At 40.9% G+C, this 15,331-nt stretch overlaps 1 protein-coding gene across 1 annotated transcript in view; it reads left to right on the top strand.

Moving 5' to 3' along the window:
- ALKBH1 (alkB homolog 1, histone H2A dioxygenase) overlaps positions 1–15,331 on the top strand; it is a 28,309-nt gene that overhangs the window by 2,743 nt on the left and 10,235 nt on the right. Inside the window, exon 3 of the mRNA XM_058739857.1 lies at positions 3,554–3,716. Coding sequence (XP_058595840.1) covers positions 3,554–3,716 — 163 coding nt within the window. The remainder of the gene's footprint in view (positions 1–3,553; positions 3,717–15,331) is intronic.

Raw genomic sequence — 15,331 nt, 5'->3', positions numbered from 1 at the left:
TTCAGTAGTGCCTACCTTACAATGCAGGAAATGACACCAGGTACAAATCAAAAATAAGGATGTTTACTCTAGGCTCCCTGCCACAACTCCAAGCACCTACTCTGGGAGAAGAACTGCTTTGAATGATAGATTAATTCATAGTGGTCACTCTAGTCACAAAGTGACTATGTTCTCATATGGCCAAAAAAACAAAACAAAACAAAAAACTTAAAATTTATTGCTGTCCTTAAGGCTGAGCTTTTGAAAAAAGTGTTACAGTTAATGAGATCAAAAGCCCTAATAAGTAGACTAAATAATCTAGCTTTTTTTTTTAATTTTTTTTTTTTTTTAACGTTTATTTATTTTTGAGACAGAGAGAGACAGAGCATGAACGGGTGAAGGTCAGAGAGAGAGAGGGAGACACAGAATCAGAAGCAGGCTCCAGGCTCTGAGCCATCAGCACAGAGCCTGACGCGAGGCTCGAACTCACGGACCGTGAGATCATGACCCGAGCTGAAGTCGGCCGCTTAACCGACTGAGCCACCCAGGCGCCCCAATAATCTAGCATTTTGAACTTCAGTAATGTTGGGTAGCTCACTTTACAGATAATGAAATTAAGATGATAATGAAGAATGGGTAATGTTTTCATTGTTATTTTTTGAGTAAACTATTCCCAACATGGGGCTTGAACTCACAACTGCAAGCTCAAGAGTCACATGCTCTACTGCTTGAGCCAGCCAGACACCTTTAATCTTTTTGTTAAGGATCATGGGGACATTGTAGTTGAATGATTATGAACTATTTAGAAATTACAGAAATGCCTTATTTGGCCAAATATATTTTACCTGGCATTCTTTTTCTTGGAGAGGACATAAAGTTAACATTGTATCTGTGATTTCAAATATGGATTAACAGCAAGAAAAAATCCTAAAAAGAAATACTAATTTTCATTGTACCACGGGCCAGATCTGTGTTACAGCTCTTACTACATTGTGATCACTGATGTATTGGTTAATAACATAGGACAGTATAAGAGCTTCAATACTTCCTATAAAAGACCTCATGCACTTTAGTTATGTGTAAGAGAAGAAACAAGGGGCTCCTGGGTGGCTCAGTTGAGCATCCAACTCTTGATTTCAGCTCAGGTCATGGGATCGAGCTCCATGTCAGGCTCTGTGCTGAGCATGGATCCTGCTTAAGATTGTTTTTGTCCCTCTGTCCCTCCCCTGCTTGTGTGTGCATGCTCGTGTGCTCTCTCTCTCTTTCTCTCTCTCTCAAAAATAAAAGAATAATAATAATAAATGAATGAATGAATGTCAAATGATGGCTTTATGTACAGAAGCACGGCTCTCCATGAGTTTGAGTAAATGAGAGCATGCATCACCAGCAGTCTTTTATGTACTTTTCTTGAAGGCTGCCTTTTACCTTTCAAGGTTACCTCCTGTTTTCAAGGCTGTGTTTCTCTGTTGCTGTGCCTTTTTCCCTTAACAAAACGGGAACAAAAAGTTTGTTCAGACTACAAAGTTACAAACCCCACTCTCATTTTCTGCTGTCCAAATGGGTATACTTGATTTTGAGGTTTTCTAGGATTTCACATTTAAGCCACATTTTGTGAGTTGGTACCTCATTATGTCCTTAGAGACTTTATCTTCCCTGCCATTGTAAGCTGCATTTAATAGAAGTGTAATGTCCAGAACATGGGAGATGACAGTGTCTTCTTATTCAGGCTTGATCAGAAGGATTGTGTTCACTTCTGGATTCTGCTTGTTATAAAGGAACCTGAGCAACCACAACCTGTCCTTACAAGAATGAGCGGGAGGGTCATGAGTTTGAAGATTGAGTCTGGGGAAGAGTAACCTGAGAGGGAACCTGACAGCATCCAACATTTGAAAGGTTGCCATACACACAAAGGGCTGGTTAAGGCCTAGGTTCTGACATGAGGCTACCTGGCTTCATGTTGTGGCTCTAACCATCCAATATGACCTTGGGCAAGTTTCTTAATCTCTCTTGGCCTCAGTTTCCTGGTATGCAAAATGTATGAAAAAACATACCAGCTTTGTAAGGTTATTATGAAGATTAAATGTGAGTACATGTAAAGTACTTTGATCCATGCCTGGCACACAGGAAATGAGCATTAAATGTTAGCCTTAAAGCTAGAGGTATTTTTGAAGAAGAATAAGAAACTAATTTGGGGTTGCTCTGTGAGTCCGAACCTAAGATCAATGTGTGAAAATTAAAAGGCAAAGTTTAATTCATTAAAGGAAATCAACAGTTGTCTAGAGTGGACTGCCTAAAGAGGTCTTTATTTTCCTGTCACTAAGTCAGAGGTATTCTTCCTTTGATATTTTGGGGAATGTTATAATCAATGCTGATAGATGGTAGGTTGTTGGGGTATTTTTCATATTTTTTTCCTCAAAATATTGACAATCCCCTGTCACCTCTGAAATTATTTGGAGAATTTTGCCTGTATGTGAAATGCAAAAGTGGTTTCCACGTTCAGAAGCAAATGTTCTCACTCCTGTCCTCCAATTTTAGAGGAGGAAAGCTCCTCCCATTCAAAGCCAGTCCCTTCACCTCTCTTTCTTTTTTTGGGGGGGGGGCTTATCAAAAGATCCCACTTTCTTTTACCTCTTCCAGCTTTCAAAACCTTGCTCTGCTCTTTTCCTCTTTTTGTGTTCAACCAGTTCCTCTTTGCTGGTTCTTTCCTCATAATCTGTAAGCATGCTTAGGTCTTTCCAAACCCTAAAAACCATAAATTTTCCCCTTAAATTCTTCATTCCTCTGTGACTCTCCTCAGCCTTTGTTCCCTTAATAGCCAGGCTTCTGCAGGGCATTCATTGTCTGCATCACTGTCTCTGCTGTCCTGTCTCCAGGGGTTTCAGAAAGTACATAGTATGTGTTTGTTGAATGTTCAATGAATGGATCCTTACGGTGCATTGGATTCCTGTTCATTATTGTTACTCCTCGTTTATCCAGGAGAAAAACGACATTAGATTACTTTCAAGGTCACAGAAGATCCTTTCAGCACAGGTGATCCTTTCAGCACATGGTATCCTGCCATGTGAGCAGATGTATATATCATCTTTCTTCGCTGTTCTGTCAGATTTCAATTGGGAGGCAGAAATCACACCAATTATTTTAACTGAGAATTTAACATAACCGTTGTTAGCCAGATATTAAAAAACAAAAAAGGCCAAGGTGGAACACTGAGATACCACAAAGGCCGCTGTTGCCGAAAGGGATTACCACCTCTGTAAGTGATAAATGCCTGGTGCATTTGAGGAGTGACTTTTGGCATTTTCAGTTCTAAGGTTTGCTTAGGGGTAACATGGTTGATAGGTGTGGAATATTTGTTTCTCTTAAGAATTTGTTTCTCTCCCCCCTTTCTCTAAAATTGGAGGATAGAAAGGAGAACATTTGCTTATACATGTGGAAGCCACGAAGCATGAGCAAAGGGTATGGGGCATAAATAATACAGTAATGGGTATAAGGATGTCAACAAAAATAAATTATCTAAATATAACTGATGGAGAATTTTCTCCTCTCCTTCTTTCCCCACCCATCTTTTGTGTAGGATTTATTTTTATCCCAAACCCCTTCCTCCCAGGTTACCAGTGGCACTGGGTGAAGCAGTGTCTTAAGTTATATTCCCAGAAACCTAATGTGTGTAACCTGGACAAACACATGACTAAAGAAGAGACCCAAGACCTCTGGGAACAGAGCAAAGAGTTTCTGAGGTAAGTGTTCGTATTCAGCTCAGGTCACTGCACATCTTTATAGGAACTACTCCAGAACAATTCAGTGAATGTGACTGACGTGTTTTCCCCTCGTTCCCATGCAAATATGGCACAATTATTTTCTTTCCCCTGGGAACATTTGGACAGACACTTTGACAGTTATATTAAACTGAGATCTGTTTTAGGTTCATCATTTATTTTTCTCTCTCAAAAATAAATAAACATAAAAAAAAAGATTTGCTTATAACTTGTATCTCAAGTTCATCCTCCTTACTCATCAGCTGGTCCATTTTCATTCAGCTTCAGCCCTTTTTCTGCTTAAAGTGAGTTCCAGGGTCACCTTGCCGCTTCATTTCATAGAGCATGTGACTCTTAATCTCAGGATTGTAAGTTTGAGCCCAGCTTTGGGTGTAGAGATTACTTAAAAAAATAAAATCTTTTTTAAAAAAATAAAGTGAGTTCCTTTGAAGATTTGTGATATTCTGAAAAAATTAACACTAAAAGCTATTGGTTTCCACTCTCCTAGATGAAGTCACTGCTACTAGCAGTTTTATGATGGATTAGTTATTCCTCTTGAGAACTAACATTTGCACCTTAATGTAGTATCACCATTTATTCATTCACAGTTTTTTTTATTTTAAAGTAATCTCTATACCCAGCATGGGCCTCGAACTCATGACCCTGAGATCAGGAGTCACATGCTCTATTGGCTGAGCCAGCCAGACATCCTATCATACCACAAATTCTTATTGAGGGTTAGTTGTATACCAGACATGAGGCTAAGCATTGGAGATACAAAGATACATAGGACAGTGTCCTTCTACTCAAGAATGCATAGTCTATGGCAGCAACTCAGTGTCAACAGGAATAATTATAAGGAAGCTTAGAAAGTATTATGATAGGTGTTTAGAAAAATACTGTGGGGGGCCAGAGGAAGAAATAATTCCTCTAGGCAAGAAAGAGATGTCAAAGAAGAAAAAATTATTACTATTTTTTAAAATTTTTTCTTGTAACGTTTATTTATTTTTGAGAGTGACAGAGCGTGAGCAGGGGAGGGGCAGAGAGAGAGGGAGACACAGAATCTGAAGCAGGCCCCAGGCTCTGATCTGTCAGCACAGAGTCCAGTGCAGGGCTCAAACCCAGAAACCATGAGATCGCGACCTGAGCCAAAGTTGGACACTTAAACGAGCCACCCAGGTGCCCTGAAAAAAATCATATTTTAATTGGGTCTTTTATCCTCTTTTTTCTCTGTTGATTTGAACTGGGTCTTCAAAAATGATTAGGAGTTTGCCCGTCAGAAGAGCAGAAAAGCTGTTTGGGGTAGAGAAAGCAGCCTAAGCAAAGAGGGAATATTCAAGGCAGAATAAGTTCTGTGAAATAGTAGTACAGGATGTGGGAGTACAGTTCATGTATTGATTCAACAAATACCTATTGGATTTCTACTGTGTGTCAGATACTGTGCTTGGGTGTTAGAGATTCAAAGACAAGACACAATTCCTGCTTTCAAGGAATTTGTAAGTTAGCTGATGGCAGAGACATAAAATAAACAGGTACAGAGATATAGTTTATAAGATATGGAAATAGCCATTCAGGTGGCTAGACTGGAGGTAGTTTATAAAAGGTGCTTCCTGGAAGTCATGGATAGAATTGGCAAAAGATGAAGCAGAAAAATTAAGGGCCAGATCGTAAAGGGTGCAGTGATGTAGAGCACTAGTTCTAGAGTCTGATCACCTGGGTTCACATCCCAGCTCTGCGACTTGAACTAGGTGTGTAAACTTGAGCAAGTTTCTTAACCTTTCTATGCCTTATGGTAGTCCTTTCCTCATTTAATAGCATGAGGATTAAACGAGAATTGTGAGAAATGTTTAGAACAGCCCATTAAAACCATTACACTGGTTTTGTGTGTTGTTTGGACTTAGGGTCACTAATAGTGCAGCTTTCAGAAATTGTCATGTTACTTCTAATAGGGGAAATAAGATTTCCTTAAGTTGAAGGGGGAAAGGAAAACTAAAATTCATTGGTTTTCCTTTAACATCTTCTTGGTCTGCAGGCTATGGTAAAGTCAGGAGCAGTGGGAAAAACCATCTTAAAGCTTTTAATGGTATCTTGTTTAGAATTGAGAGTAAACTAAAGGAAGATCATGGTTAGAGTTTGCTGCTAAACCAGCCTGTGTTTTCAAGTAATTGATTTTTCTTTCTTCAGACAAATGACTGCAGAAATCCCAATGTCATCTTCTAAGATAGTTTAGATGAACTTCTTTAATAAATCATCCAGTAAACAATGGTGAGATTTTTTTTCTACTAATTAGCTACTAATTAATTCTCTAGTAAATTAGCAAAAATTTAAAATGTGGTGGTCCTGTCTTCTGTTGTCATGGGTTGGAAGAAATTGATAGTCTCAGACATTGCTGGTGGTTGAAAATCAGTTAGGACGCTAGTTCTCCTTCTGTCATTATGTGATGTGTTTCAGCTTCCTCTTCTGGGAAACAAAGGAATTAGATTGGAGAAGCCATTTCAGGTGGTTGGATTATAGTCACCTAGACAGTACATGCCAGCTTCCCCTACTTTCCCAGAGCATATGAGAAAGGGAGAGGGTCTGTCATACAAGATTTCCCTAGAGATTTGGATTTTTGACCATAACATCCACATTGAGAACCACTGAACTAGAGGATCTCTAAGGATCCTTTCCATTTTAATCTTCTAGTTTCTGTGGTCAGGGAAGAAGAAACTTTTTAAGTAGGAAATGAAGAAGAAATACTTGAACTTAGAGGGAAAAATAGATCTGTTCACAAAATTAGGGCACCTCAATTCTGTGTTTTGTTCAGAGTTTATTGTGAGTGAATAGCTAGAGATTCTTGCACAAGATTATAATAGGTATAAGCATCTTCATTGCAGCATTGTTCATAACAGGAAAAAATGAGAAATAACCTAAGTTTCTCTCAGCAAGAGATCAGGTTAATCAAGTATGACATACCTAGCAGTACAACGCAGCCACTATGCAGCCACTCAGAGATCTTAAATCTGACCCTATAGTAAATATAGTAGGGCTACAGTCATAATAAATAAAATCATTTTTCAGCATCTGCATCACAGCCACCTTAGTCTAAGCCACCATCATTTACTGCAGCAGCCTCCTAACCTGTCGCCCTGTGTCTGTTTTCATGCCTCTTCAGTCTGTTTTCTTTTTTCTTTTAGAGAGAGTGGGAGCAAGGGAGGAGGGCAGCAGGAGAGGGAGAGAGATCTTAAGCAGGCCCCACACCCAGTGCAGAGCCCGACCTGGGGCTCAATCCCATGACCCCGGGATCATGACCTGAGCTAAAATCAAAGGTCAGATACTTAACCGAATGAGCCACCCAGGAGCCCCTTCCATCTGTTTTCTAATTACTATAGAAATCACATCACTTCTCTTATAGTTTCTGATGTACAGTACTGCAGTTCACCTTTGATACAACCATCCAGAGTCGACAAGGATGTCACAGGTTGAGGGCATGGTCTCCAAGCAAATCACCCTCACTTCAGACCATAGCCACAAGTTTGGGAGATTCCCAGGCTACCCACACATCTGACCAACTGGTTACAAATTCAGGGAAGTTCCCATAACCCTCTCAGGTTCATAACTCACTAGAATGACTCACAGAATTCAAGAAAGCATTATACTTAGGAATTTAGTTTATTATAAAGGATACAAATCAGGATCATCCAATGAATCAACATGTAGGGCAGTGTCTGGGAGGGTTCTGAATGCAGAACTTCCATGTCCTGTTTCCATGGACTCAGGATGTGTCACCCTCCTAGGAAGCTCTCCCAAACCTAGCATTCAGTTTTTTGTTGGAGTTTCACTACTTAGGCACGACTGAATTATTAGTCCTATGGTTTAACTCAGTCTCTAGCCCCCTACTCAGCCCCTTGGGTTTATTTAGCTAATACCACTTGACTAAAAGTCTCAACCCCTCTAATCACATAGTTGGTTTTCCTAGCCTCATAAGCTCATATCCTGAGTCATCACTTTAGCGTTAACTTAGCTGTGGTCCTAGGGCCCACTGTGAATAGCAAAGATACTCCTTTTCCTCCTGGAAATTCCAAGGAATTTTTTTTTTAAGTTTTCGTTTATTTATTTTGGCAAAGTTAGCACGCAAGCAAGGTGGGGGCGGGGAGGGGGGAATCCCAAGCAGGTTCCAAACTGTCAGTGCAGAGCCTGGTGCAGGGCTTGAACTCAAGAACCGTGAGCTCATGACCTAAGCTGAAATCAAGAGTCAGACACTTAACTGACTGAGCCACCCAGGCACCCCTGGAAACTCCAGTGATTTAAAAGCTCTCTCCCAAGAACCAGGAACAAAGGCCAGTGAAAATCTGTTGTTAATGCAACTCCATTATATTTAGAATAAAATCAGAAGTCTTTACCATGGTCTACAAGGCCTTGGTGATCCAGCCACCAGCCACCTCTCCAACCTACTCTCCTACCATTCCTTTTCATTTATTGTCCTCCAGCTGTAGTGGCGTCCATGCTGTTCCCTTAAACACATGAGAAATGCTCAGATTCATTGTGTAAGCTGTTCCGTCTACCTGGAAAGCTCTTCCCTTAGGTAACCAATGACTTCCTTCCTTTAGGTCTTTGGATCTCATCATCTTATAAAAGATGATTTCCTTATCAAGTTAAAAATAGTACCCCATTTTCCCTCACTCTTTATCTTCTTGCCTTCTGTTTGTTTTCTTCAGTGCATGTAATTGCCAATAAGTATTTGTGGAATTAGTGGATCCTTTCTTACCCCGTTTGAATTTTGTGAATATATTATCTATTCAAAAGTAACTTTAAAGAATAAGACAAGGGGAAGTACTAATTTAAATGAAGCGACGTTGCTTTATTCCTTAAGTTAGCTTTTGAAATACTTTGCACCTGTTTTTGTATATGTGAAAGTTTTTTCCATTAATGTCCTCAGTGTGGAAGCAGAATTAATTCCTTCTCCTTTTCTACTTCTTTAAAACTTTGTGGTGCTATTTATTATAAACATTTATTAGAGTGAATCCAGTCATCAAGCACTTCTCTCCACTACCTGCCGTGGCCCTTCCCCCGCCCCAGATTTTGAAAAGTTTGTAACCTTGATACCAACCACGGTTCTTTATATATTTTAGAAGGTGTTCTTTAAATATTATTTTAACTAAGTTGATATTCTCTCAGTTAGCCTGATAAAAACATGCTGAATTTGAGAAGGATCAATTGAAGATTGTATAGTATCTTCCCACTTTATTTTCATTAATTTGTTAACTTATCTACTTGTGTTTTTGGAAATATTTGATGCTAGGACAGATACGGAGATTAAAATTCACTCCCTGCCTTTGAGGAAGGGACTAATTAAAGAAGGAGTTCAAGTACTTACATACAGAATTTATAGATGAATAAGCCATGTAAGTGAGTTGAGGAAGTTGCTATGGGGGCACAGTAGAGGGAGAGACTGAAACTAGAAAACAGTTTCCCTGAAGAAGAAGGGAGGTTAAAGTGTGTGCAAGTCAGAAAAATCTGCTGTACAGAGAGTAGAGTAGAAGAGGAGAGAGAACATGACAGTAGAGAAAAGCGTATGGCCAAAGGCACAGCCATGAAAAATGGACCCTCCCTGTGGGGAATGCTTGGAGGTGAAACCAGAAAAGTGAGTTAGAACCACATTATAAGGGGGGTTGCATGCCTTATGGCAAAGTGTGGACTTTGTCCTATAAACAGTGGGAGTTCATCAAGATTAGTAACCAGTTTTTCACTTTAGAAAGATAATTCTTATACCATGAGGAAAATGGACTGAAAATACAGTTGTTGGAAAAAACACAATTAAGAATTTAGCTTAGAGGCACCTGGGTGGCTCAGTTGGTTAAGCATCTGACTTCAGCTCAGGTCATGATCTCATGGTTCAGTTCAGTTTGTGAGTTCGAGCCGCACATTGGGCTTTGTGCTGTCAGCATGGATCCTGTTTTGGATCCTCTGTCCCCCCTCTCTGCCCCTATTCCACACGCGCACATGCTTTCTCTCTCTTCTCTTCTCTCTCTCTCTCTTTCTCAAAAATAAATAAACATTAAAAAATATCTAGCTTAATAATCCATGCACAAGATGATAAAGGTCTGGAAAAGACATTGTTAACAAGGCTTGCTGACCAAGAGATTATGGGAATCAAGAGACAAGAAGTTAAGGATTATCCACGGATAATAGGGCAAAACTGAGGTTTTTGTTGTGAGTTTTTTTTCCAGTACTATTGATATAATTGATGTACATTTTACTAGTTCAGGGTGTACAACATAACAATTTGATATGTGTATATATTGCAGAATGATTACTGTAATAAGTTAACAGTCACCTTACAGAGTTATAATTAATTTTTCTTGTGATGAGACCTTAAGATCTGCTCTCTTGGCAAATACACAATACAGCATTGTTAGCTATAGTCACCATGCTGTACATTGCATCCCCAGCACTTACTTTCCTATAGTGGAAGTTTTCACTTTTTGACCACATTCACTCATCTCGCCCACACGCACCCGTTCCTACCTTTGGCACCTTCAGTCTTCTCGGTTTCTGCAGGTTTGGATTTTTTAGATTCTGCGTATGAGTAAGATCACACAGTATTTGTCTTTCCCCATCTGACATTTCACTTAGCACAGTGCCCTCGAGGTTCATGTTGTCACACATGGCAGGATTTCCTTTTTTATGGCTGAATAATATTCGTGTGTGGGTTGTGTATCACATTTTCTTTATCCATTCATTCATCAGTGGACACTAAGGTTGTTTCTTTGTCTTGGCTGTTACAAATAATACTGCAGTTATTTATGTAAAACTGTAGAGGTTCCTCAAAAATAAAAAATAGGACTACCAGAGGGTGCAGCTGTTCCACAGCTGGGTATATCTCCAGAGGAGACGAAAACATTGTCTCGAAAAAGATAACTACACCTCCACATTCATTGTAACATTATAATCTAAGATTTTTAATGGAAATAGGATTAGAGGAAGAGAAGAAGGAGCAGAGACAATCCTTAGTGTAGTTTAGAAATTCATGTTTCTGAAATGCCGGTGGAGTATCCAGGTAAGTGTGTACAGTATCCCTCTGGAAACATGAAACTGAGTTTAGGAGTGAAGTCAGAGAGGGAGATGTGGGGGTTCTACATAAAGACCATAGTATAGTATGGTACGTGGCTGGCTCAGTCAGTAGAGTGTGCAACTCTTGATGTTGGGGTCATGAGTTCAAGCCCCACATTGGGCATAGAGTTTACTTCAAAAAAAAAAAAAAAAAAAGGGGGCGCCTGGGTGGCTCAGTCGGTCGAGCGTCCGACTTTGGCTCAGGTCATGATCTCGCGGTCCTTGGGTTCGAGCCCCGCGTCGGGCTCTGTGCTGACAGCTCAGAGCTTGGGGCCTGTTTCAGATTCTGTGTCTCCCTCTCTCTGACCCTCCCCCGTTCATGCTCTGTCTCTGTCTCAAAAATCAATAAACGTTAAAAAAAAAAATTTTTTTTTTAAATTAAAAAAAAAAAAAGACTAATGAAGCAATGAGAATGGATGTGATTGTTTTTGTTTAGTGGAAAACATACAGAGAAAAAGCCATTAGCTCTAGAAAGTATCAGCTTGGGTTGGGGGAATGCTATTAGAAGTCAAGACAGGAAAATGTTTCCAGAATAAAAGAAGGGCCAACCATGTCAGTAGGCCTAGGGACAATTAAGTGGTGTACTTGAAATTAAGAAACTACTTTTGGTGGAGTGGTGGAAGCAGAAGTCAGGTTGCAGTGAGGGTGGCCACTGTCCAGTCCTTTTGGGAAGGTTCGATTGTGAAGGGAAGGAGAGAGGTGGGGCAGAATGAAATGGGACATAGGCAGGGTACTTGACTAAGAGGTTAAGTTAAGAAGATGCTTGTTGTTTTTTCTTAAGTATGTGGAAGTGTTGAACGTTTCTGCAGATCAAGAGAAAGACCAAAGTGCAGAGGAAGACTGGAAAATAGGAGCGGAAAGGTGATGAATGAAGGAATGTCTCTGAGGCTGTGTCAGGGAAATGGGAGGCAACATAGGTGTAGAATTGGCCTTCGAGGAAAGAAGTAGAACCCCTGCTGAAACCAGGTGGGAGGGAAGGACAGAGTAAAGGTTATGCAAAGTTTAGAGGTATGGGAGAGAAAGCTCAAAGTTGCTCACTGGATCTTTTGTTCAGGCCTCTGGACTCTTGTTGTCCTCAAAGGGAGTAAGAGCAGGACTCACAACTTAAGATGGATGCTGAAGGTTTAGAACAGAAGGTAGATTAACTGAGAGTAAATATTTGCAAGATAGCAAAACAGTGTTGGCAGTCCAGATGGAATTAACTGGATGTCCATTTTCAGGGTTTGACTATGAGGTTTAGGTTGAGAAGGGAGACAACTGGAAGCACTCAAATTCTGAGAAAATGGAGTTCTGAGAACAGGAGGTGGAACCTTAGGTTTAATGGATGTGAGAGACTAGGAGAGGAAGAACAGAAAGTTGTTGTCATGGAGGGAAATATTCAGAGTTAGGAAGGACACAATTTCCAAGCTTTTAAAAGTGATTGAAAAAAATAAATACCTGTAATAGTATTTTATCAAAAACAGCCTTCAGACCTTTTCTGCCCTCAGACGTTTGCTTTCACAACGATTTGCTAATGTCCCTTGAAGCAAGGAAGAAAAGACCATGCCAGTGCTTAGTTATGACACCCAAACTCCCCACTGCACAACGAGTGGACAGGCAGGACAGTCCATTTTCACCCAGTTAGGGTACAGTTGAAAGCGGCACCATAGAATGCCAGCGCGTACATAAAGCACTTAGCCATGACAGGAAATGAGCAGACTGCTGTGTGGGCACATTGACCAGGGGAGAAGGTGGCCAGCTGACCCATCCATCATGGGTGCCTGGAGCTGCAGCAGAGGCAGGGAGCGGAGTGTGTTTGCTCTCAGTGAGAACCAGTAATCAAGGTCATATTTGGTTGAAAACATTCTTTTAGATAATTGGATGAAGATTTAAAGTTAGGTGCCAGCATACCGCTTGCATTCCTTAGAGTGGATGTGGCAGCTCTGTTGGCACCAAGCGTTAAGCCTTCTTGGCCTCCTTTTGGACAAGTCAGGTTTATTTTTTTTTTTTTTTTTTCAACGTTTTTTAATTTATTTTTGGGACAGAGAGAGACAGAGCATGAACGGGGGAGGGGCAGAGAGAGAAGGGAGAGACAGAATCGGAAACAGGCTCCAGGCTCCAAGCCATCAGCCCAGAGCCAGACGCGGGGCTCGAACTCATGGACCGCGAGATCGTGACCTGGCTGAAGTCGGACGCTCAACCGACTGCGCCATCCAGGCGCCCCTGGACAAGTCAGGTTTAAAAAGAGAACAGCCCACCCCCTTTATTAATCCATCAGTATTTCCTGCTTGCAAATGATCTGGGAGTGCGTTAAACTTGGTTTTGGCTTTAAACTATTCACAGTGCTTAAGAGTGAATATTTTAGGGGCGCCTGGGTGGCGCAGTCGGTTGAGCGTCCGACTTCAGCCAGGTCACGATCTCGCGGTCCGTGAGTTCGAGCCCCGCGTCAGGCTCTGGGTTGATGGCTCGGAGCCTGGAGCCTGTTTCCGATTCTGTGTCTCCCTCTCTCTCTGCCCCTTCCCCGTTCATGCTCTGTCTCTCTCTGTCCCAAAAATAAAATAAAAAACGTTGAAAAAAAAAAAAAAGAGTGAATATTTTGGAATCTTTGTTACCCAAAGCCCACAGGGACCAGAATGTCACTAAGTAGTGTTGAGACAGGAAGTGGCCAGTGTTAGCCAGTAGTGCTCTCACATCTGCAAAGCTGGTCTTATCATTGTTGTGACTTTCCTTCTAGAAATTCCTTCAAAGACAAGAATTGAAATTGTGTTCTCAGAAGACAATGTGAAATCAAGGGTGGAATCATATACTAACTACGTGGGTCTAACACATTACACAAAATGTGTGTGTGTGTATGTAATTATCCTCACAATGGCACACTCAGTCATCACAACTGTACTTTCACTGCACAAGTCGGCTTTTTTTTAAGTTTGTTTAAGTTTTTGTTTTTGTTTTTGAGTTTGTTTATTTGAGAGAGGTAGAGAGGGAATCCCAAGCAGGCCCTGCACTAACAGTGTGGGGCCTGATGTGGGGCTCAGTCTCACAACTGCAAGATCATGACCTGAGCCAAAATCAAGAGTTGGATGCTTTGCCAACTGAGCCACCCAGGCACCCCTTACTGCACAAGTCTTTAAGCCTTTTTTTTCTTTTTTGTTATGTGGCCTGGGCTTAATGCTCTTATACGCTTACACCAATCCCCCCAAGTAATACAAGGCAAAACCCAAAGCCATCCTTATAGTGATACAATTAAGGTAGAAAAGAGATGTTCTTTTGGTTTCCTAAAACAGGAAAAAATTGTGAAAGGTATATCATAGAGGGCAGGGCACCTGGGTGTCTCAGTCAGTTAAGCCTCCAACTTCAGCTCAGGTCATGATCTCATGGTTTGTGGGTTCAAGCCCTGTGTCAGGCTCTGTGCTGACAGCTGAGCCTGGGGCCTGCTTCAGATTCTGTCTCTACCTCTTTCTGCCCCTCCCCTGCTCACACTCTGCCTGCCTCTCTCTCTCTCTCTCTCTCTCTCTCTCTCTCTCTCTCAAAAATAAATAAAAATTTTTTTTAAAGGTACAGGAGGATTCTGCTCATGTTTGGTCATTACTATAATTTTGATAATTTTACTAATACCATAAATCTTTGTTAATTACAATAGCATATACTTGAATCTTTTGATGGAAAAGCAGCTTGTTGATGCCATATCAGATGTCTGAAATACCATCACCCTCTATATTATTTTTAGAGCTGCATTGTTGTTATCTTTATTTGTTCAGATTGGTCTAGTTTGGGGCTTGGGGTTTTTTTTTTAGGTTGTTGGGGGTTTTTTTGTTTTTTATTTTGTTTTGTTTTTTTAAGTTTATTTATTTTTGAGAGGGACAGAGTGTGCTCAGGGGAGGGCAGAGAGAGAGGAAGACACAGAATCCAAATCAGTCTCCAGGCTCTGAGCTATCAGCACAGAACCCGATGCAGGGCTTGCACTCATGAACCATGAGATCATGAAGTGAGCCAAAGTCAGACTGAGCCACCCAGGCGCCCATAGTTTTGGGGGTTTTTGTTTGTTTTTAATTAATTTCCCTGTATTTTATTTTTTTAGAGCACACGAGTCAGGGAGAGGGGCAGAGGGAGGGAGAGAGAGAATACTAAACAGGCTCTAACAACGCAGAGCCCAGTGCAAGGCTCGATCCCACAACCCTGGGATCATGACCTGAGCTGAAATCAAGAGTCCAATGCTTAACCAGCTGAGCCACCCAGGTGCCCTGGTCTAGTTTTTGTTTTAGTTGTTGTTGTTTTTAGTGTTTATTTATTTTAAGAAAGAGTGGGGAAGAGAATCCTAAGCTGACAGCACAGAGCCCCACACAGGGCTTGATCTCATGAACCATGAGATCATGACCTAAGCTGAAATCAAGAGTCTGACTAACCGACTAAGCCACCCAGGCACCCCTAGTCTAGTTTTAGTATAATAGTATGGGTTTCTCATCAAGAATAAAATGATCTTTTATTGATCTAGAAAGATGGAAGGTATTTTGTTTTGTTTTTTAATT

Source organism: Neofelis nebulosa, chromosome 7, assembly GCF_028018385.1.
Source record: "Neofelis nebulosa isolate mNeoNeb1 chromosome 7, mNeoNeb1.pri, whole genome shotgun sequence".
Lineage (NCBI taxonomy): Eukaryota > Metazoa > Chordata > Mammalia > Carnivora > Felidae > Neofelis > Neofelis nebulosa.
This window is presented reverse-complemented; position numbering and strand designations above follow the sequence as displayed.